The following is a 24446-nucleotide window of genomic DNA, read 5'->3' as shown; positions in this document are numbered from 1 at the left end:
TTTAAATATCCACAGATAATGTTAAATCAAGTTTGTCGCCTATAGTGTGAACAAGGCTTAACACGGTTTCTCAATTAGCCTACTTTTAGTAGGATTTTACATGCTTGAGAAGTTAATGTGGGCCCAGTAGATAACTTCAACAAATGTCATTTCCACATTCAGTGTCTTTCAAATAAATGCAGTCCATTTTAGATTTGAAGCAGATTTAATACAATAGGACACATCTGGAGGAATACCATCACACATTCAAAAAAATAATAATCGGAAGAAGAATTTTACAAGTGCAGACTAGTGTAATTGTCATTACAAGTCTAGTGTATATAAATAAAATCAGATATAAAATATACGATTTCCAAAGCCTTTGATCTGTACAGTTTGGATAGTTAGAAAACCTATAGAACATGAACCTACAGTATATTAAAGACATGCCTTCCTTTTGAACTCAAATTACTTTCCTCAGTGACTTCATGTTAACCAAGTCCTTTATAATTCAGAAAAACTAATCTGTTCTCTTTTTGTTATGAAATATATGTATTTTTTTTGTTTCTAACATACACCGATCATGTGCCTGGACAGATACCTGTACAATCGTACAGACACACATACTTAATTTGCTTCACAAAAGTTAGTGTGAAAAAAAAGGCATATTCACAGTTAGAAGTAGTTAAATGTCAAAAATAAAGGACCCGACCCAGTACCCAGTTTGAGATATTGCCAATCGCCACCTTGTGGAGCGTCTTTCCATGCTGCAAGTCCAATTTTTTTTTAAAGTTTGTTTTTTTGCTGTTTTTCAAAGCACCTGGCTTTCTGAAGAGAAGAGGGAGGAATACTGTTGTGTCTGGCCATTTATGCTCATAGAGTTGGACTGCAGACTATTTCATAGTTTTTTCCCCCCTATTAACTAGGCTACAAAATGTACAAAAAAACAAACTAGAAAAAGTGGCCATTAACTAAAAACTGATTTCAAATGAGAAATTTGCAGATAGCATTTTTTACAAAAAGAAAAAGAAAAAAAAAGAACCGAATCTGCACATTTGGTTTTCTTTCCTGATAACTGACAAACAATTTCATGAATTATGAAAATATCTATAGATTTCCTTTCTGGTTGAAAAACCAGATCGATCTATGCTTTTAGAACTGCTGTCCACACAAACTGTGGTATAGTTCAGGTGCTGAGGAACGATTGGCTCAACAAGAGCCAATCTGTGGAGTGATGAAGAGGAGCTTACGCTCACTGCTGACGCTGCAGGTACTGGTTTGTGAACGCCTCCAACTGTCTCTCCAGCTCTGTCGCTTTATGTCTGCGGAGGAAACAAATGCACATCAGATTTGGACCAACATGCAACAACATTTATCAAGCAAAGCTTCCTGTAAATTACTTTATTTCTAATTGTTAAGCTGTTAATTTAACATTACCCAATCGGTTGAGAAATTTAAAAAAAAATACAGAAAAACTGCTCATCATCCAGTGACAACATCTTCAGAGCACATCATAAATCAGTTCAAAATGAATGAATTGATTCTTTAACTGTAAATCTGCTGACGGTCTGCTGGGTTGTGCAGCAGGCTCGAGTTGGTAAAGTACAGATGTAGAATTTGACCTTTTCCAGGTCTTGAAATGTTTCCAGTCATTTTTATCATCTAGGATTGTTCATGTTCCACTGCACTACGCTTCATGATGCACCCCTCCCCCCTCCATAAGAGAAGGCGCTGCACTGACCGCAGGCTCTTGGATTGGCTCTGGACCGTCTCCAGCTGGTCTATCTTGACTGTCAGTTGGCGGATCTCAGCCTCCAGCTCTTTCTGTGTCTGGTCCACCTGCTGACAGAGCCGAGCAAAGGTCGTGGCCATCTCCCTGGCAACACAGAGGGCACAGAGTCGCAGCGCTTTATTTAGCAATGGAGGGAAAGGCTGGGTGGGGCACATTGGAAACATATCAAGGAATCAATACAGCTCACAGAAAATTCAGGAATGGAGTGTAAACACTGAGTATGCTGCATGTTAGAAGGGTTAAACTATTTTAAAATGTACTGATATTCAATCCAATTGTATCAATTCATTATTTGTCTCGGCTTGCTGTATGGCTTTAATCTCTATGCACATCAATACAGACTTAAGAGCAAGAACATTTTCTTAAATTGTACCCCAGTTACCAACCTACATTGTAATTGTCAAGATACTGTATATAATTAAATGAAACTAATTTGTTCTCCTATCAAATTACACTGTATCTGCACTTACTGCTGAACCTGGTGGCTACAGTTAGCACTGGTGAAGCTGACTATGAGCTGCAGCTTGTCGGTTGCGTAGTCCACAAACTGGCGCTTGAGAGTGCGCTCCTTTGCCTTCGTGGTCCAGGTGAGTCTCTCGTACAGGTACAGAAAGCCGTACATTGAGGCCGAAAGGGCAATCAGCCTCCAGCCAACTGTTCTATACACCTTTATAAAAATACACAGAAGCTGGGTTATCCTCCTCACAGCTAGACTGAAATGAAATGCTTTCCAGAGTTTGAAAAACAACATGATTTAAAAGGAGCGAGAAATAAAAACAAATATTGTGGAAAAAAGTCATCCCTGAATTAATTTTTTTTTTAAACAAATATTTTGACAAAGGAGATTTGAAATGAATCTCTTTTGAGCTGAAATGCACATGAGGAAACAACCTTATGTTTAACTGTTTCACCAACGATCATCCTGATCAACATACCACTCCTCCAACGATGATGACGCTCATCGAGGTGCGCGAGGTGAGGGATGCCACGTTGGTTGCCATGGCCACCATCAGGTCCTCCTGGGTCATGAGTGCTGTCTCATTGTTGGGCGGGGCTATGGTGGAGGGCGGGCCTGAGGAGGGCGTGGAGGCCGGGGGCAGCGCTGGTCGAGAGGCCTGAGTAATGACAGCAGCAGTCATAACGTTGGATTTTTAATTAAATTTATTTTTTTTAATCTGACATATCTCCACCATCGCTACTAAAACTAAGAACAACCATTGACACTAATTAACACAATATCAGAGAAGTTGGCCCAATACAACAACTCTCTGTGCTGCAGTGGCAGCCTGTCCGGCCCGTACCTGGAAACTCTGGTCCACCAGCGTGAGCGCTCTCTGTGCGTTGACAGATCCCAGGAAGCGGTGGACTACCGATGACCAGCCCAACGAGAACTGAAACTCAATGTTCTCCTGGAAATCGTTGCAGAGTGTGGCGCAGTTAAGGTCGTAACTCAGGTCAAACTTCCTGCTGGGCACCAGCATGTTGACTTGGCTCTGGACCGAAGTGGGGAGCAGAGGGAGCATGCTCTCTGGACGGTAAGAAACCAGAGTTTGAGAATAACAAGAGTGATAGCAGTCATGGGAGGATTTATAGCATTTCAAGGTTGAATTTTAAACATGCATTGATGCACAAGGGAGTACTTTTACTTTAGGCACAGGTATGTTTTTCTTAAGCGGCCAAAACATAACACAAGATGACATTCACAAAATAATCGTTTTGTTCTGTTGAGTAAATGTACATGTGATTGAAATATTCCAGCTTTTCTTGATTTTTTCCTTGGGGTCAAATTATATATATATATATACACAGTATATAATAATAATCACACCACAATTTCATAACAGCACCTGAGTCCTTTTCATCAGAGGGCACATTAACACCTCTCCAACATCACTGTCAGCAAGCACAGCTTGCCTGTGCGCCTGACAGTGACGCATTTGTAGCATAATGGGGCACAGGATGATGGCATTCAGCGAGCAGGGTAAATATAGCAGAGTGCTGGGTGTTGCAGATCATCCTGAGTGCCCAAAAGGCTTTGACTAAGTTGAGCGACGATCTCTAAATGAGCGATCGAGTGAAAAAGAACCAGCAACAAAACAGTGGTGGACTGGAAATCTGGGCGGTGGTCATCTTATTATGAAAATGCTATTTCTTGCTGGGTCTTTTAAGCGAGAAAGGTTTTGAGGAAATGATTAGTTTAGATAACCATTCATCTCATCTTTCAATCCCTATTCTTACATCTGCATATGCAACATATTTCTCCTTTATTAACCCATTGATGACTATGCCAATCTAGGATGCATATCCTTAATGCCTGAGGGTTTTCTGAAAAAATAGTACGAATTGTGAAGTCTACCAAAACCTTAATATCTAAGCCTGTGTAGCACATAGAAACATGAAATAAAATACATTTAAATGTTAAGGTTCACAGGTTTTATTTAAACATGCTCCCTTAGCGCTTACACACCAACAAATTTTTCTAAAAATCGTCAAAATTAGATGGGGGAGAAAAAAAAGAATAAATAATATAAAATATTTAGTGTGATTTTCGTCAGTAGCCTATAGTGGACCTTGATTCTGCGCACCAAACGCCACTAACTGTTCTGTAATACACTATCGCTGACACAGCTGGCTTATTTTTTTTTATTATTTATTTTTTATTTTTTTGATTGATGTGATTTTTGGCAAACCACACAACTTTTGGGTGGTCACGTGGTCTTAAAAAATCAACAAAACCCACCGCATGTGTATTTGAACCAATGACAGTGCATTCTATCCTGCGCATGCCATGAAAATTTGATAAAGTAACAATGCTGCACGATGCAGCATCAGGCAGGAGAGGCAATGTGGCATCGCGCAGCAGCCGTCATCAATGGGTTAAAAACAGAATACTGAAGAACAACCAAGAAGAAGCTATAACACTTACACCAAATACAAATAAGAGGTACATGTTAGGGTGCAGACTGGCTCAGGGCCTTTTTTCTTCATTATCATTATTATTTAATTTCTTTCAGCCATCCTCTTCGTTCAGCAGAAATATTCACCCTTAATGGTTAAACATAAGAGCTTTAGGCCAAAGCAACTCTAAAGAAAACCAAAACATGGATTACACAAATCAGTACCACAAAGGTGATACATTATGGAAAAAAAACAGTAAATTTGCAGTTTAATTACCTATCATGTATGCCTGAGACGACTGGACAGAAGTACTGATGGCATTTGAACAGCGGAAGGCCAGGTTCTTGCCCATCCCCTCCTCCACATGAGACAGCAGCTCCTGTCAACAGCAACAGGAGGTCAGAGGTCACACGGACAGCAATCAAAAGTACATGGACCGTTAATATTCTGAGATCCAGTTAAAAGTGGGGTAAGAGAACCTTTGACGGATGTTTATTTATGTTTACACTAACGGACGTTCTGGGCGGCTGCTGGCTCTGATCCAGCTTTTTTAGATCGCGGAGCCGTGGCTATGTGTAAACACCCAACTTTTTGTCAGCGTGCACACAAAACGGACAGGTAGCGGATGGTGAGTAGACATTAGCAGATTTTGACAAAAAGGGTTCTGGATTCCAATCACTTTGTATGCCTTTTAGAAACTGGCCAGTCCACCTCAGATTGTTGCCCAGGTGTGATCACGAGGAATTCCCCCCTTCCACTACTTACAGACTTGTAGAGCTTCAGGACATGGGGCGATGGGTGGAAGTCACCACGGAACTCGTCGACAATAACGTGGAGACGGCAGATCTCGTCTCCCATGGCACTGGATACCTGTAAGAATAAAATAAAAACAAAGTTATCAGTCAGATACGGCACATCAGCACAGGCACCAAGCTGGCGTTTAAACGGCATAAATTGGTATTTTCTGACAATCCAGTTTTTCCACCAGTCTTCATCTGCATTACCTTGCCCTCCACGTTCTCACTGATGGCTTTGATCTTCTTCTTGATATCGTCAATGAGTAAGTTCAGCTGATTCCTGACAAACTCAAGTCGGTCCATCTGATACTCTCGGTCCTCCAGTGCCGCCACTCTGGATCACCAACCGACAGGAAATAAAGTCACAAATGCAAACTAGCAGCTGGACAGTCAAAAAGAATAAGGTAAACAGGCACCAAGTTAAACTCAGTAGAATTCATGAGAAATCCAAAGAAATTAAATGTCCATTATTAAGCAAATTAAAATCTTGATGCACCTACATATTTATTTCCTCCGGAGTTTGACAATAGCAGACTTCCAGAACAATCTCTCTCTCTCTTCCAAACCCACTCCCACTAAGAGAGTCAGGGATGGGGAAAATGGACGAAGCAAGATACTCACCTCTTCTCCGCCGCCTCGATGTTGATGGTGTCCATGATGCTCTTGACATTTTCTGTGATCTGCTTGGCCCTGATAGTGTGCTGCTCAAACTTTGTTTTCACTGCTGACTGCGAGATACACTCCTGCGAGGCCATAACACACAAGTTACTGTGATGGCTGTGGGGGCAGATGTCGGGTTAGGGTGCGCAAAACTCGCAATCTAACCAGGAACGAACAGAGGGACAAGATAGACACCTGCAACTCTAACTTAAGAGAATAATAGGAAAATGGAAACACAGGTGTGAAAAATGACAGCAGCAGAGTGTCTATCTCGCATCCCACGGCCCACATGTTGTAAAAGTCACAGCAACATTCTGGTGGGCGGAATTATAAAAAAAACATTTAGAATCAAGAATGAAAGTGAAACCAGAAAATTCTGTAACATGTAAAAGTAGGAATATTGTGTCATTATGGGATTAATTATCTTATATCATGTTCAAGGACTCTTAACCATGCCTCTGACAGATGCTGTTGTTCTACTACCTTTTCTCCCAAGTCCTTATGATAACTACGATTAAATGTGTTAACTTTAAAAATGTAACATATTATGCACTTTGCTGTCAATTTTATATGGTCTAAGTAGTCCCTAATACTTATTTTTTTAGATGTTTGCTGAAAAACCCGTTCAGATCATTTATTGTAGCAAGCCTCTATACCCTGATTGTCAATCATCTCTGTATCAAGTAGTCAGTTGCGGAGTCTATTCCTGTTCTGGATTCAAACTGCCTTCACATTAGATTGATATTTAGCCTCATTGTATCTCATCGATAACAGGCTCGCTGTTTACTGTTAACTTTCCTAACAGTGTATCAGAGCTGTTAGAAGTTACTGCCGCTGCTTCACATTAAAAGCTTTTGACTGGAGGAACCCAGGATGGCTTCACCTTGGAGCAGTCACAGGAAACAATGCATTGGTCACAGAGCGGCTGTTGTGTTGGGAACTACTTGCGCCGCGTGCAGCATGAAATCAGATCCCGGCTACTCATGACATCATGGAAAAAGGCTCAGTTATTGCCTGACTTCTTTATTAAAACGACATGAGATTGTTTGGCTGCACTGTAAACAGTTACACCAGTTGCTTTTCTGCGGCATTTCTGACAAAGTAGCTCTGGTTTTAAACCACACTTGTTGTTAGGAGGGATGCAAGAATGTCACCAAATCAACCATGACAAATAATTATAATCTTATTATAATTCCTCCCAATACTGACACAATTGAATTCCTGATAGTTAAAATATAAACATATTAACAAGATGCAACACAACACACAATGAAAACTTAACAATTAAAACTGTTACAACATAACAAAATCAAAGAGGAATGAAAACAAACGGATGACCTCGCCAAAGTGAATCTAGACTTCAGCAATGAAGACGCAGGTTGATGGATAAGGCACAGTGATTGGCCCAGTGGGCCCGTTGGACCTGCCAGTTTGACATTGCACGGTGGTTGTTGGCGAAACTTTACCACTTAGCAAGGGTCATGCAGCCGTCTGCTCAGGTTAAATGCTACTGTTAGGAGAAGGACTTATGTTGCTTCTGGTTTTCATTTCTTTCACCATGCAATAATCTCAAACACGCGCACACACACAAACAGACACACAGAAGTTCTCAAAGTAGCATTTTGAAAAATGCCGAAGGAGTTGGTGTAACTGAAAAGTAAGTTCACAGCCTGATAAAGCAGCCACAGTCTAAATCTCCTGGTCTGAATTAGTGAAATACAATACCTCCCTTCTCATAATGTTGACTTGTGTTCTCTCTACAATTTTGACTCATTAAATCAGAAGCCTCACAAATATCAATAACATTTTCCTAGCTCTTTATGAAACACAGACTGCAATGTTTAACCTTTTATCCGTGGCTTTAACTTGCCATTTTTGGCTGAATTTGACTTGACACTGATTTCACCTCAGAGGAATACTGTTGAGATGTCTTAAGTATTTAAAATAGTTTCATTTCAGACAGGAAATTAATTTTTCCTTGAGAAGTATGAATAAAAGTATTGAAAGGAGAGTACACCGACACACACACACCTCAAACCTCCTCTCAAAGCTCTGGAACTCCTTTAGTCTTTCTTGGAAGCCCTCAGCCAGGGCGCCACCTGTTGGATGAAACAGTTGCATTGTATGTAAATTGAATAGTATTTACTATCATTGCACAAATACACAATACGCATCCACCTTATCTTGCATAAGGTCTGATATACATAATTGCTCGGTTTACTCTTTTTTAAGACTTAGTTATTTGTTTTCGGTCATTTTTGTTGATGCAATCACATATTTAATTATTGTTTGTCTTTTCAAACTAGGAGCAGTTGTAATTTAATGTAATGCTAACGTCAAGGCCATACTGGCAAAAGTAGGAAGGATATAGTCAGACCTGCAAACTCATAGGAGGTGAAAAGGGTGACAAACACCCGTCCCTTCTAGGGGGGTCGGGTGTTTTTCGCTGTCCAAACGATTGGCTATTGTTAAATATCATTCACACAACCAGAGTTCTCCACTATTGCCTCCAATGTCCAGCTGGGTGAAAATAATAGCCTGCTGAGATCCTGACCCTCCTAGTGGGGTCCGGGGGTATGCCCCCCCGGGAGATTTTTTTAAAACTTTTTAAAGTGAAATGCATGAATCTGGTGCACTTTGAGAGGGAAATTAAGAGGCTAAATCTGAGGAATTTTGTGTGAACAAATAATTTGGAGACACTGGGTCGGATGAATTAGAAGCTTCTTGGATTTTCCATTAAAATGTTAATTTAAAATAAAATATTATGCAGGGTCCTCTGGGTTGGGCTTGGTGCTCTTTTTCTTTTATGGGACATATTTCTCTGTAATATAATGAATACATTTAAATGCAGTGAGAGGAATGAAGCAGAAGAACTCTGTTGTCCAGCTATCTTTTTTTCCACAGACGAGGCTGAAATAGGTTATACAGTGCATGGGCATCTGAGCCCCATTTCCAAATGTTTTTAAATAAACTCAATACACACTGGACGTGAACGTGACGTGATCAGTTAAACTTGGATTACCTCCCAGATGAACTGATTAAATTATTGGGCTATTAACTAGGCTATCTAGATCAAAACATTGTATTCATTTTTTTGTATGATATAATAATATGATGTTAATATCAAACACACAAACTAAAAAATAAAAATAAAAATAAATTGGGGGGGGGGGGAGGGGAGGCTGTCGGTCGGCTCTGATTATGAGCGCACTGCAGACACTTCATTTCTGCAATGTGCGCTCATTAAACTGTCAGCTTCACTTAAGAGTCCTGTGTGGGTCAACAGTGCAGTGCAAACTATGCAGCATAAAGTTATAACATTCGTCTACGACCGTGATGTTAAATCACCTTCACACAAAGTCTCCGCCCCAGCAAAGCAGCGAGTCGATCGCTGTGACGGTGAAAATCACCGGGACCCGGGAGACCCAGTGAGCGAGTGAGACGCCGCTCAGAAAAAACTCTGTGGTTTGATGGATGAAATCAGTCGGGGATATCCTGCCCGTTAACTTTGTCTACGGGAACGGCTTCCGCGATCTTTTTCTATGTCTCGAGTCTAACAGAGAGCCATGTCGGCAAACTGACAGCGCGACGAAATAAAGGGACTGTACCTGTAGCTGCGTCCCTCCGTATAGTTTCTGTTTCAGTAGGCTGTTACATTAACCTCTGAAGCATTGACAGTGTTTAATCAAAGCCTCTAATTTTTTATTATCAAAAGGGCTTTGATTGAGACTTTTAGCCTATTCTAAAGTCTGAACACACAGCGGCAGCAGTGATGCTTTGCCCGATCTTAACGCTGATTGGACAATACTCATGACGTCTACCAAAGATGTTTTATTGTCAAGATAACGATATTCCCTTGTCTCACACTACGGTAACTCGCCCACACAGTCCAGTCTGGGAAGCGCTGGCTGACTCCTCTGGCAGCTGCCGCTACCCCCCTCCCCCCCTCCCAAAAACAAAAACTCTTCGGATCTATACGATTCACGTGGGTCATATTTTGATTCTAAACGGCGATTTTCGCCGAAAAGCGACGAGTTTGCAGGTCTGATAGTGGACATTCTGACTCATTTTAAGGTACTTTTAATAAAGAAACTTTACTTACATTAATAACCTCACATTTATATACTGTAACAACAGCTTTCTGAAGTCAAAAAGTGCTAATTTGTCACCAAACGACCCCTATCCAAGTATTTAGTTTATTCTACAAAAGGGCAATCAAAAAATAATAGACCTTTGTAAAGGAAGTGCAATACCTTGTTGGTGAAATTCAATGCTATTAAGGCTTCATTTTGACGATATTAAATGCAATGCTTTTAAGACCTGCTGGTACCCTGTGGTTGTGTATGATTTTACCCAAAAGATATAAACACTGCTTCTCCATCCTTCACAAGTCTCACCTGATTCAGGCATGCCCTGCGCACGTTGCATGCGCGAGTTGAGCACCTCTTTGGCAGAGACAAAGAAAATGTGATTGGGTGCCTGGTCTCGGTCCATAACCTTCAGCTCCTCCACCAGGAAGTTCACGCAGCGGTCTGTGTGCTGCTTCCTCACCTGGAGGAAGAGGGGTCACATTCTTAGAGTTTTTCTTCTTTCTTTTTCTTAAAGAAGAGGAACATTCATATTTTCACATTTACTTTAAAAAAAATGTTTTGCAGTGTCTGACATAAGACGGATAAGACAAACGGTTGACTCACATCCTCCATGTATTCTGGCTCGTTGGCTGAGGCGTCCCAGCGGTTGTTGAGGATAAAGATGTTGGGCTTTGACAGACGTTCGTTCACTTTGTGGAAAAAGTGCTTTTCCTGGACAGTGGAAGTGAAGGTGAAGAGTGATCAGGGGGATGTTAAAGCTTGCTTAGAAAAAGAAACAACATTTAATACGATAGTTACGTATGTAACTACGGTTCTATGAGTTCCGGATGACCGCCAGAGGCGGTGCTTATAGCACTGGATGTTCCATCGCGCGCATGCGCAGGTCGAGATCTTTATACCAACAAAGTCACCTGTGACACCTGGGTGACTCCGGGAATGTATATATTCCGGAAGTCACCAGAGGTTCTGTTCCACTGGATCTTCTCGCGGTGTCTGAGAAGTCTGAGTGACAGAGAACTCTGGCGGTCATCCGGAACTCATAGAACCGTAGTTACATACGTAACTATCGTTCTATTTCGTTCCTACTGACCGCCAGAGGCGGTGCTTATAGCACTGGATGACTTATACCAAAAAGGTCACGAAGAGTACTCATCAATTAAGGGCTTGCAGCCATCACAAGACAGCTGTCATCCCACCGGATGAGGTGCAGCAACATTTACTCTGTAGAGCCGCGCAACGTACATGATGAAGACCATGTAGCCGTGGCGCAAATGTCCTGCCGTGAAATCCGCTTCAAGGCAGCCCATGATGTAGCCATACTCCTGGTAGAGTGGCACTCAACGGCCAAGGCATGGGGAGCCCCTGTGCTCTATATGCATACAAGACCACACCCACAAGTCAGTGGGAGTGTCTCTGTTTGGACAGGGCAGCCCCCTCCCTGCGGCTCCCATAGCAGACAAAAAGGTATTTGTCCTACGCAAGCTGGTTGTTGCCACAACCTATGCCCTAAGCGCCCGCACCGGGCACAGTGGGTCTGACATTCTTTCTGCACCCCCTGGTGAGCCCAGGGGATTGAAAGCAGCCAACTCGATCGATTGGTTTACATGGTGGGGAGACAATCGTTTGGATAGGAAGGATGGAGTTGGCGAGAGCACCACTCCTGACCCTTCTACATGCCAGCGCAAGCACGCCTGGCTTACTGACAAGGCATGGAGTTCACCGACCGATTGCAGCCGCAATGGCAAGGAGGAATGCCGTCTTCATAGACAGCCGCGTCAGGTCTGCCTGACTCAGCGGCCCAAAATGGGGGTAGTCCTAAGGCCCTCAGGACTACTTGCAAGTCCCATGATGGTGCCCTCAGGGGTCATGGTGGCTGAATGAAGCCTCTGGCCTGACTAGGTAGTGGGACCCTACCGTCTGGTTGTCCACCCCTGCATGTGCGGCCGACATCGCAGCCACATAGACGCACAGGGTGGAAGCAGCTGTCCTGCTGCCCAACACAGACTGCAGAAAGTGTAGTATCACTACCACTGACAAGTCCATGGGACTTCGCCATGTGCCATGCACCACTGTGAAAACAACTTCCACCTGTCTGCATAGCGCCATGTAGTGGCGAGTGCCCCTGAAGTTAAAACGGTATGGACCTCTGACTGGTCGCAATACGTCAACAGTGGGTCCTGGCTACCAGGAGCCCCACGCACAGCTGCAGGCGCCCCGAGTTCGGGTGCCCCATGTGTACGCCTACCTGAGACAGAAGGTCCTGTCTCCCTGGAAGGCACCAAGGCTCTCCTTGAGGAGTTTAGTAACGCTGGGATCCATGGCCTTCCTGGCCAATGTGGAGCCACCAAACGTAGGCTGTAACTGCAATGCTGGACCCCATCCAGTGTTGTCAGTAACAAAGCTACACACATAGTGTGGGGCACGGCTCATGCACTGGCAAGCAATAAGTAAGCTATGCACGCAAGGCTTAGGTGAGAGCCCACGCTGGTGGGACACAGCTCAATACACAGTGAAAGCGACTTCTGCCCGAAGCCGCCCACTTGACGAGCAATTAGTAGCCTATGCAACCGCTCTAGGCGACAATGCTACAAATACTGTGGCGGTGGCTTGGCTCACCCCAAGCCACTCGCTGTCGATTAAATCAAAGTAAGCAACCGGTCTAGGCGAACTTAGCACCCGATCACAGTGCAACAATGCTAGAAAGACAATACATTCGAGCATACAATTAGCAACCGGGCTTTTAGTGAAAAACACACAAGCAACGGTGCGAAGGAAATGCACAAAGCAGGATGACTGGCCAAGCATTAGCCAGAGCATCCTGCCTTAGGGGACTGGTCCTCTCCATCTAGGAGAACCCAGGGGGACAGTGGGTCATCTCTTCGGAAGCAAAGAGATATGCCACTGCCCTGCCATACTTGTCCCAATCATGCCCACCACCTCCGGATGGAGTCTCCACTCCCCGGGGGTGGCCTTTTTCTATCGCTGCGTTCCGGACACCTGGAACTTGGACAGCTTGGATAATGATAATTAGATTATGCTGAGGTCAGCATACTTATCAGTCGAAGGAAGAGGCTGTACTCCAGCAGCCTCCATTGCATGGAGTGCTGTAGTAGCTGCTGAACGGTAGCTACGCGCTATGGAGAAAGGCAGGCTCGCATGGCCGCCGACTCGAGCACCAGCTGAGCTGTAATGGTGGCAGGGATGCTGCCACACACTGTTTAATATCCGCAGAGCCAGGGACGGCCCAAACGGAGGAACCCTGAACTGGTACACCCTGCCCAGAAATGCAAAGGGGAGGACCACCTGTGACATTGGGCAGTAGGGACTTGAAAGTAGCATCTTTCAGGGCTATGACACAACCAGTCCGCCTGAGCGATAGACCGGAGGACCCCTGCAACACGCAGCATGGGGAAGGAAGAATCGTGAGGCCCTGATTCCGCCGTCTTAGTCCAGAACGGGGCGACCCCGCCCCGACTCCTGGTACCTGAACTTCGGTTGAGTAGAACCTACCGAGCATCGAGTAGCACCCCCAAGGACTCTGGGGGAGGGCGGAGGCTGGACGCCGACCTCCTGGCGCCTGAAATACAGCTGTAGCGCAGTGTTACGGCACTGTACAGAATGTGCTGGGAAGCACTGGCCCCTTGATTGTCCACCTGAACGTGGTTGAAGCTATTGGCACGGGGTACCACAGAGGTTCCCGGCCTGGATCAGGCAGAGGTGCACGTCGCAGCGTGCAACTACTGTCTAGCCTGGTCAACCTGGACACTTCGCACCGGGCCTGAAGAGCAGCTGGCCGAACGTCTGGCCTGGGATCACTGGAAGAGAATGGAGGGTCTGTCGACACACCTCCGACTGGGACGACGCCACAGTTGACATCAACCTGCCTAGCTCCCTAAGTCATAATGCAAAGTCTGCAGTGAAGCATCACTGAGGGTCCATGCTGAGTGACCAGCACCTGACCCCTGTATGGTTTGCGACCGAGCCAAGACTGTGTGAGAAAGCAAATTCCCAGATGGCCCACACAGGCAGCAATGTCGTAACTCCTAGTAAGGAGGTCGCCTGAAATCCGGCACTGGGGCCGAGGGCAGCGCACATCGGCTCTCAGAGCCTCGTCTGGGGAGACAACCAGGGATGCTATAGCAGGCTCAATTGGAGCTAACCAGTCCAAGCCCTAACTATCAGCATTGTGCATGGCTGCCAGAGCTCTGCTGTCACTAGTGTGATGGGAGAGAGCCCTTAATCTGGCCAGCATCTACGGAGCTCCGTGGAATAAGGCTCAGAGGGCATTCGTGGGTGCAGATGAAACCAGAGCTTCATCTAACCCCATACTTGGGAAGTCACGGACGGACACTGACCCTCTAGCCGAGCTGCCCACCTGTATAACGTTACAGGACGCAGCTGTGGACAGCATGTCATCCCCTGAGTAGGAAGGATGCACAGCCGCAAGGCTACTCACTGCCGCTGGCACCCTGAGCTGGTTGGAGGCTAGCAGGAGAGCTTCTACCTAGCAAGCCTCAGTGCCTGAGGCATGAAACTACGGTTCATGCATGGGTTATCTGACAGTGCTTTCCTCAGGTGCTCACCCCGAGACCTGCAGGGCACTTCTCATGGCCATACTCCACTGTAGGGAGGCCATGAAGGCGTCACAATTACTGGTTGTTTAGCATGTCAGCAATTTAGCAGGCTAGGCTAAATGAATTAGTAGCCTACTCAACCGAGCTTCAGGTGCAAGCACCAGAGCAACGGAGCGACACCCTTAAGCAGGGCTGTACGCTTATTTTTTTAGGTGGTAGCACTGGTGCTAGCAAGCAAAAAAATTCAGTAGCACAAAAATAAATTTGGTAGCACACAAAGTATGATTGAAAACTTGCATAACCTTAACCCTTGCATTTCGCTCTAATTACCTTTGAGCATGTCATCTTGGTCTCATTTGAGATTCTCAACTCATATTATATCCTAGTGTGTGTAGTAATAATTATGGAAAAATGAATAGGGGTGCACTGATTGCAATTTAGAAAAAATAATCTAACCTGCCAATTGCTTCTGTTAATTAAAACCAAACTTTAAAACATTAAACATAGCCTATTAAATAAATAAGTATACATATTGGTACAATTTAGGATACATTAGGCCTAAATAGGTTGTTGTGAATGTGTTGGGAGTAGCTTTTCAGTGGCTTATTTAAAACTTTGTAAATAGACTAGGCTACTGTTGACTGCTCGCTGCAGCTGAATGAGTTGCCTTTCAAGCTAGAAAAAAGCGCTAACTTCCTGTTCTTACCGGCTTCAAAATAAAAGTCAACTCACGTTTGGCTAGTAACAGGCTTTTAATGTGAAGGCGCACAGGAAATGCTCTGTTTGTACACGCGCTAACTTAACTGCGGTAATGTGCCGTCTCCTTCCGGTAATTGCCGTTGGTGAAGTTTTTATAGGTAGAATCGCTGCACAAGCACAGATCGCGAGGACACATATCTTTCACCAGCCAAAGTGAAGGGTGGACTCAATAACTTACTTGCCTAAGACTCATTTACCCGCAGTGTTAATGTAGAGCCCTCTAAGCAGTGTTGTGCAGCGCTCCTCTGTGTTTCAAAGACAGCCTCTCCTCATTATCAACCTGTCGCATGAGTGCGAATGGATTTGTATTCATCATCGCACGTGATCAATTTCAGTAGCAAATGCGATCAAAACTGTCGCACTGTACAGCCCTGCCCTTAAGTAACAGTGACGGCGACCTTAGGAGGCCTACGAGAGCAACCGAATAATACAGTGGCAGCGCTAAACTATGCCGCCCACTTGCGAGCAAATACAGTAGCCTGCGCAGACACGACAACTGTGTGACAGCTACAATAACACAGTGAAGGCGACCTTTGGAAACATAAGACGCTCACTGGCTAGCAACTAATGTATGCAACCGGGCTTTAGGCGAGAGCAACCGAGCCTCGGTGCAACACCGCTAGAATAATACAGTGGTGGTGTAAACTATGCCGCCCACTGGCGAGCAAGTTACAGTAGCCTGCACAGACACGACAACCGTGTGACAGCTAAAATAACACAGTGAAGGCGACTCTTGGAAACCCAAGACGCTCCCTGGCGAGCAACCAACGTATGCAACCGGGCTTTAGGCGAGAGCAACCGAGCCTCGGTGCGACACCCATGGACATATAAGAAGGGCGATACCGTTAGAATAATACAGTGGCGGCGTACAACTACGCCCACTGGTGAGCAAGTTACAGTAAACATGCTAGAATTTAGCCAAAAGTCGAGCCAGCTAAAATATGCATCCGACTAAGGCATGCAACCGGGCCTCAGGCGAGAGCAACCGAGCCACGGTGCGACACCGCTAGAATAGCACATTGGCAGTGTAACCCTGCCGCCCACTGGCGAGCAAGTTACAGTAGGCTAGGCAATCGAGCTCTAGGCGAGAGCACACCCAAGCAACGACGCGACCTGTCGAGCCAATTAAAATATGTAATCCGAATAAGGTATGCAACCGGGCTTCAAGCGAGAGCAACCGAACCACGGTGCGACACCGCTAGAATAATACAGTGGCGGTGTAAAACTATCCCGCCCACTGGCGAGCAAGTTACAGTAGGCTAGGCAATCGAGCTCTAGGCGAGAGCACCCAAGCCGAGAGCGCACCCACACAGTTCAAATGAATTCAGTTTACTTAAGAAGGGGACAGTGCAAATCAATAAACCACATGATCATACATGGGTTAAAAAAATGCTAGAATTAGCCAATTAAGCTATTCTCTATCTGTAGTCCCCTGGCAGTGTCAGCGGCTCTTGGTACCCCAGCCGCCCACTGGAGAGGCACAGTGACGGCCGCATGAGCTACCGCAATGGTGCGACACGGCTATAATAACACAGCGGTGTGAAACTAAGCTGCCAACTGGCGCCACACTACAGCAGCCTACACACGAGCAACAGTGTGACACGGCTAAATAACACGGTGAAGGCGATTTAGGAAACTAATTCGTCCACCGGCGAGCAATACAGCAGCATACAGTGTATACAACAGCATACCAGTGTGTGGCACGCACACGATTGGTGCGACACAGCTCAAATACAACAGTGAAAGAGACTTCTGCACCCGAAGCCGCCCACCTGACGAGCAAATTAAGTAGCCCATGCAACCGCTCTAGGCTACTCACAGCGACAATGCTACAAAGTAGGCTACTGTGGCGGCGGCTTGGAGCTTCCCAAGCCGCTCGCTGTCGATTAAATCAAAGTAAGCAACCGGTCTAGGCGAACTTATCACCCGATCAACAGTGCAACAATGCTAGAAAGACAACAGCCTACATTCGAGCATACAATTAGCAACCGGGCTTAGCGAAAAACACGCAAGCAACGGTGCGAACAACAGTGAAAGAGGCTTCTGACCCGAAGCCGCACCTGACGAGCAAATTAAGTAGCCTATGCAACTGCTCTAGGCTACTCACAATGCTACAAAGTACTGTGGCGGCGGCTTGGTACCCCCAAGCCGCTCGCTGTCGATTAAATCAAAGTAAGCACCGGTCGGGGCGAACGTAGCCCCCGATCAACAGTGCACAATGCTAGAAAGACAATACATTCGAGCATACAATTAGCAACCGGCTAGCGAAAAACACACAAGCAACGGCGACACTGCTACAAAGTACTGTGGCGGCTCACCTGCCGAGCAAATTAAGTAGCCTATGCAACTGCTCTAGGCTACTCACAATGCTACAAAGTACTGTGGCGGCGGCTTGGTACCCCCAAGCCGCTCGCTGTCGATTAAATCAAAGTACGCACCGGTCGGGGCCCGAACGTAGCCCCCGATCAACAGTGCACAATGCTAGAAAGACAATACCTTCGAGCATACAATTAGCACCCGGGCTTAGCGAAACACATAAGCAACGGTGCGAACGAAGAATAACACGGCGACTGTGAAGCCGCCGCCTGATCTAATCAAAGCAAGGTGGAAAGGTGATACTAGCTTCCGCGGTAGCCTCGGGCTACGCGTAGCCTCACACTTTACTCACCCCTTCCAAGTCGAACGAATTGCAAGTCGCAGCCCTTGGTGGTCGAAGTCAAATCGAAGCACCAACCCTTAGGGTACGAGCTACTCGCGACAAGCTAGTGGTATATTAGCACACAACAATGTGTGCGACCTGCTATCCGCGAGAAAATAAAAGGAACAGAACCTCTGGTGACTTCCAAGATCTCGACCTGCGCATGCGCGCGATGGAACATCCAGTGCTATAAGCACCGCCTCTGGCGGTCAGTAGGAACGAAATAGAACTTCAGGTTTCTCTTTTTGCCCTGAAACAAAAGTCTTGTTTCAAAAAGCCCCATGCTTAATAATGATAATGTGTAAGTTTTAACACAATGAAAGTGAAAGGAGTCTTTATTTATTATGCTGTATGTACTGTAAATCCAGTGTCCAGTTCTATCCAGAAATAATTTCGTTTTTGTCTGCTTAATTTTCACCAAGACGGCAAAGTTGGTATTCCAGAGGGAGATGTGCATTTGCTTTCCCTTTAAGGGCTGCTGCCGGCATTAAGTAGCTATGTGATTGACTGTGTCCTGCTTCACATTGTGTGAATGCCTGAGCAGACAGAAACAAGAGCGGGGGCCTCTGTGGCAGGATACAAACGCAGGCAGTCACATTTCCCCACTTCAGCTCAGCATAGAAAACATCCACGTAGGCCCCTCTAGTTCACATACAGTTGTGTTCAAAATAATAGCAGTGTGTTTAAAAAAGTGAGGCAAGTTCAAAATCCTTATCATAGCTTTTATTATCCTTATCAAACACTTGAATTCAGTGTTTGGGGGTCGTCTGACAAACTGTCTGCGGCCCCTATTCAAGCCACAGTACACTTTGAAGACAGTGAAGCATGGTGGCGCAGTCACATGTTATGGGGATGTTTCTCATAGTATGGTGTCGGGTCTATTTATCGCATACCATGGATCATGGATCAGTTTGGATACATTAGAATACTTGAAGAGGTCATGTTGCCTTATGCTGAAGAGGAAATGCCCTTGAAATGGGTGTTCCAACAAGTCAACAACCCCAAACACACCAGTAAGCGAACATGATCTTGGTTCCAGACCAACAAGATTAACGTTATGGAGTGGCCAGCCCAATCCCTGGACCTTGGTCGACTCCATGCAACACCGATGTGAAGCAGTTCTCAGAAACAGAGGTTATACAACTAAATATTAGTTCAGTGATTCATAGGAATGCTAAATATTCATGCATTTTTCAGTTGATACAGTAAATGTTTGAGTTGTAAAGGAAAATGCAGACACTGCTATTTTTTTTAACAGTCTAATATTCCTTTTTCTTCACTTTCTGTAAAGATGAAGAAACATTTGACAAATGTTTCTTCATATTTGGATTTGGAATAGAATGTGCAATGTCCCCAATGCATTTGCGTGTTTGGAAAATAAAAGCTATGATAAGGATTTTGATCTTGCCTCACTTTTTTAAACACACTGCTATTATTTTGAACACAACTGTAAGTGACTGACAAAACTGAAAACTTACTTTGCCTGTTATTGTCATGTGTTATTTTTAGTGCTGTCAAACGATTAAAATATTTAATCGCGATTTATCGCATTAATGTCATAGTTAACTCGCGATTAATCGCACATTTTTATCTATTCTAGTCTAAATGTCCCTTGATTTCTTTTTGTCCCATTATTTTTTCTCATTGTAATGCTCTTTTCATACCCATTCTCTACACTCTTGTAATTCAGTGTATTTCTTCTAAAATATCATAATTTCCAATTCAGTGCAAATAGACAACAATGTAGATCCCCCCCACACATCCCTAGAACAGCATACACGAACATAATTGGAACTTCCTTTTTTTTATTTAAAAACCAAACCATAAAACATAGGCTAGCCTATATAAAACAAATTAGTATTAAGGTGGTTGTTGCCTAAATGTTTTGGGAGTCGTTCATCCATGACTTATTTCAGACTGTTTGTGGAGTGGACACACCATACACTTGTGTGCTGGTGGTTGGTTGGTATGCCGCTGCTGCAGCCGAGGCTTAAGTCACCCTTGATAGCGAAAATTGAAGTGAAAATTAATGACTGGCGGCTGCCACTAACGTTCATGGAGGTTTTGGTGGGGGCGCAGGGTTATAAGTAGGACTTTTGCAAATGAAAAGCTTACTTTTCTGTTCTTTTTCCGCGTAGTCCCCGAGTCAAACACTGAAGACTGGTGAAGGTCGCGCAGCTGAGCTAGGAAGAGCTAGGTTCCGGTTTCTGCTTCAAAATAAAAGTCAAAATTTACTTGACGTTTAGCCGTTTTGCCAGTTAAATGATTTTAATGTGAAGTTACGCTTTAGGACATGTTCTGATTGACTTAACAGTAACTTAATGGCGAGCCATATGAATAGTTTGTGGTGTTTCAGTTGTTCTAACATTACTAGTTGATGCAACAGCTTGTGAAAAAAACACAACGTTTGCTAGACCATGAAGAGCGTTAATCGCGCGATAAAATAATTGACGCCGTTAAAATGGGTTTGCGTTAACGCCGTTAATAACGCGTTAATAACGCGTTAAACTGACAGCACTAGTTATTTTTAATTACAACAATTGAATTGATCAAATGACTGTAAGATCCCCACGTTTGATTGGACACCAGAAAAGATTTAAATATAATGAGCTATGGAAACGGAAGTTTAAAAAATCAAAATCATAGCCTTTTCCTTATTTTTCCACTCCCATTGTATTAATAGATAATCCTTGATGCAGAATGACAAGAATGCTATTGGCCACAAATACCAACATACAATGAAAATTCCACATCATATTGTCCAGACATGAATTTCATAAGGCTAAGAGGCATTACCGTGTTCATAAGTGTGGATTCAGAGTTGGCCACCAGCACAAAGACGTCAGCATCCAGGCAAAACTTGTCAATCCAGCTGTCCAGTTGTGTCGTGACGTCTGTCCCCGGGCTGGGAGTGGAATATAGGTTGAGAAGTCAAACGCATGACTTCGACAAAACATTTAAAATAATATTTCCACTACAATTCTTTCTGCACGTCACTGGCCTCATCGTATCCTTTTTTAAAAGGTCAAACTGATGGTGACAAAATGCCCAGGTCTGGTAAGAGATTCTCTGTTACCTGTCTACGAGCACCAGGTCATCTCGAAGCAGAGCACACTTGGTCTTTGGCCAAAACACACGGACGAGACAGCCGGCGTCCAGACTCTCATCCATGTGCAGTGCATGAGCCAGCTGGTTTACAGTCTGCGGAGGAGATGTAAACACACCGATACTATGGTTGTTGACATAATAACTTCCCATTAACTTTAAAGCATCATTGCTAAGGCATATTTCCTGTAATGGCAACGATTGCAACTTTTCTTTTATATTATCTAAGACTGTGTGTGTGTGGTTGAGCCCAGGGAAATCTGAACCCAACATTGTTTATTTAGTCACTTTATATATTGTTTGTAATAGCCTTTGTTGTTTTAGTTTTGACTTTGTTGAAAAGTAGGCTTCCATACTTCTAAGATACATGGTGCATTTCCTAGTTAATAATTTCAATTGAGTGTAGGGGACTTTTATTTTACACTACCAGGTTTCTTATCCACTAATGTTAAGCTTCCCCATGCATTTCTGACACTATGTTAAATGCCTAGACAGATAAAGGAGAAAATAATAGAGGACTACAGACAGTCACATCTTAAAAACTAATGAAGCCTCTTGTTGTTGATCCTAGGTCAGCGTTCTTCAGTTCAGTGGGTTTGTGTAAAGATCAGTGTAAATTGTTGACAACTGAAAAACAACAGATGTCCGATCACTGAACATTTCAGGATTATAGTGTGTGTTTATGTTTGAGAGTAAAACATTGTCCCCACTTAATCTTGCAGAAGAACAAAGTAGTTCTCAATAGTTGAGAAGACGAGAGCTGTATCTAAAACTGACAAAATCTTCCTGGCAAAATGATAGAACGTTTACCTTGATGCTCTTCGCTTCGTCAGAGCCCTCTGTCTTGAGGAAGGCCTTGTCCTCATCCGTGCCCTCCACACTCAGGAAGCAGTTTGTGGTGTGGCCAATCCCGCTGGGCAGCACGCGGTCCCTCAGCATGGCGTTGACTACTGTGCTTTTCCCATTACTGGTCCTGAAAAAAATATTTAAGCAAGTCAATGGCTGAATTGTGGATACAAATAATTCGCGCAAACTTAGAAAATACTCCCAAAAATGTAAAAGTCCTCAAGTGTCACATCCTTATAGAACACTGATCCGCAGCTTCACCGTAAACATAATGTGTTTTTATTGTAAGGAGGAGGTCCAAGAGTTGCTAAATAAAGCTTAGAAACCTTTCAGTTTTCTCTGACACATCCTCCAATTGTGTTCTTCTGAAATTAAAGCCTGTCCTTCTCATTAGCACAGCAAAGCACAACACGGTTCAAATTAAATCAATTCAAAGTAAATGATGCAGAATGGGTTTTAACAACAGAGAATGAACAAGGTGACTGAATGATGTCACATTAAGGATAAGAATAACTAAACTGCCACCTGAATAATTTGGCCAATGACTGGTTGCATTTACATGTCACAACAATTATGCGCATAGAAGTTGCTCTTATAAAATCACATCAGACAAGTTATTTTTCTTTGCAAAAGAGAACAACTTTTTACCTGCCAAAGAAGGCCACTTTCATGTGTCTGCGTGCCAGCACCTCCTTAATGACAGCAAGCTTGTCCGCGTACGCCTGAATCTCCAACTTCTGATCCTGACTTGCAATGTTGGCCAACGCTTTATTCCCACAGGTTTCTGTCCAAACACACACACCCCCACACACACACAGACACAGACACAGCCACAGACACAGACACAGACCACCTACTTCAACAGCCATTGTGAAGTTGGACTACAAAACATGTTAATGTAAAACTTCTCTTAAACTTCAAAGGATTTTGCAGTTATTACAGTGTTTGACTCTTGTTGACATAATTTTCATTAACTGACTGATGAATGGTAAACAGCCAATCAAAGCATCCCACCTTCTACAAACTCTGAAGTCTCTTCGACATAATTGAGGAGTTGTTCAAACACATCAATTATTTGCTTCTTGGCAACAACAAAGTGCTTCAGAGGGGAGAACTCGCCCCGAGCTGAATCTGACCGTATGAGTGGAGGGGCAGCAGCCATGGTGTTCAATCTAAACACAGAGCGGGCAAACAGGATTTCATTAGAAGACATTAACAACAATACAGTTAACATGGTCAGCTTTCCTACAGTTTTAGGCAAGTTAGATTTTCTTTACAAGCCTTTTTTTAACATCACTCGGAATTCAAATTTAAGATCAATTTCACAATAACCAGAACTATGTCAAATTCTTTGGACAATTTTGCAAAAAAACATGACTTCTTTGGTCCAGTAAAAAAAGTATACTTCTAATGTTGAAATATATGTTTTTTAAATTTGGTATGTTATTATTTTTTATTTGAGGTAATTGAAAAAACAAAGCTTATCATTTAATCATGTGTCACTTTAACGTCCCCAACGTGACCATATCAGATCGTGCTATGCTGAAGTGACTATCAGGCATTTGTAAATTATTTAGAGTTTCTAAATGGCAACGTCAGCAAAAAAATAGATTCAATCGAACTCCCCATGTCTGAACAATTTAACAATTATTTAAGTAGTAATACATTTAGCATAAATCGAGCTAGACTGTAAGCTTAGCTGTTCATGTTGAACATAAATGATGCAGCCTGTGTGGGTAGGTCAACAAATAAACTGCGGATTGGCAGATGAAACGAACGTATCAGCGAAGTTATTGAACGGTAAACACAGAATTTAGCGGTGACATAACGCAGCTTCAACACACATGACACGTGAGACAGATATAGTCTCTACACATAAATAAAGATACAAACATATGCTTGGCTTTTTTTGTATAAATTAGTTAATGACTCATACTTGTAAATCTTACGTTTATAAAGCTGCCAAAACAAGCTAACGGAATAAGCTAGCTAACGTTTTCAAGCAATATCCCATACAGTCTATGGCGACAAAGCGGCAGTAGTTAACTAGCTTTAGCACAGCTAACAGCTAACCGGCGGTATCACTTCCTCACCACAGTCCTAAGACACCGTGTCCCCTTCTCATAACACAAGCGATATTGGTCAGAGGCGACAGTACACAGAGTCCCCCTCCTCGCTGAAAGGTTACTTGCTGTCAGACCAAGCTAACCTTCTTCTTGTTAGTATCCTACAATGGCACCACCGCCA

The 24446-nt window shown here is 43.9% G+C and overlaps 1 protein-coding gene across 2 annotated transcripts; it reads right to left on the bottom strand.

Moving 5' to 3' along the window:
• Positions 1 to 192: 192 nt before the first annotated feature.
• mfn1b (mitofusin 1b) lies at positions 193 to 24446 on the bottom strand. 2 transcript variants are annotated; one of them, XM_080033208.1, is made up of 18 exons: positions 24293 to 24446; positions 23214 to 23371; positions 22848 to 22983; positions 22164 to 22326; positions 21325 to 21449; positions 21045 to 21153; positions 10821 to 10928; positions 10524 to 10677; positions 8158 to 8225; positions 6088 to 6209; positions 5674 to 5800; positions 5435 to 5539; positions 4946 to 5048; positions 3073 to 3299; positions 2707 to 2886; positions 2242 to 2438; positions 1721 to 1855; positions 193 to 1301 (listed from the first exon to the last, which is right to left on the bottom strand). In XM_080033208.1, exons 2-18 carry the CDS (start codon positions 23359 to 23361, stop codon positions 1232 to 1234), a joined length of 2277 nt encoding a protein of 758 aa, XP_079889334.1. In that variant the 5' UTR covers positions 23362 to 23371; positions 24293 to 24446; the 3' UTR covers positions 193 to 1231. The 2 variants fall into 2 exon arrangements, with proteins under 2 accessions (XP_079889334.1, XP_079889335.1); XM_080033209.1 differs by having other exon boundaries at positions 24409 to 24434.

Source organism: Ammodytes marinus, assembly GCF_949987685.1.
Source record: "Ammodytes marinus genome assembly, chromosome: 8".
Lineage (NCBI taxonomy): Eukaryota > Metazoa > Chordata > Actinopteri > Uranoscopiformes > Ammodytidae > Ammodytes > Ammodytes marinus.
The sequence above is the reverse complement of the archived record's forward strand: the minus strand, read 5'-3'. Positions and strand labels throughout refer to the sequence as shown.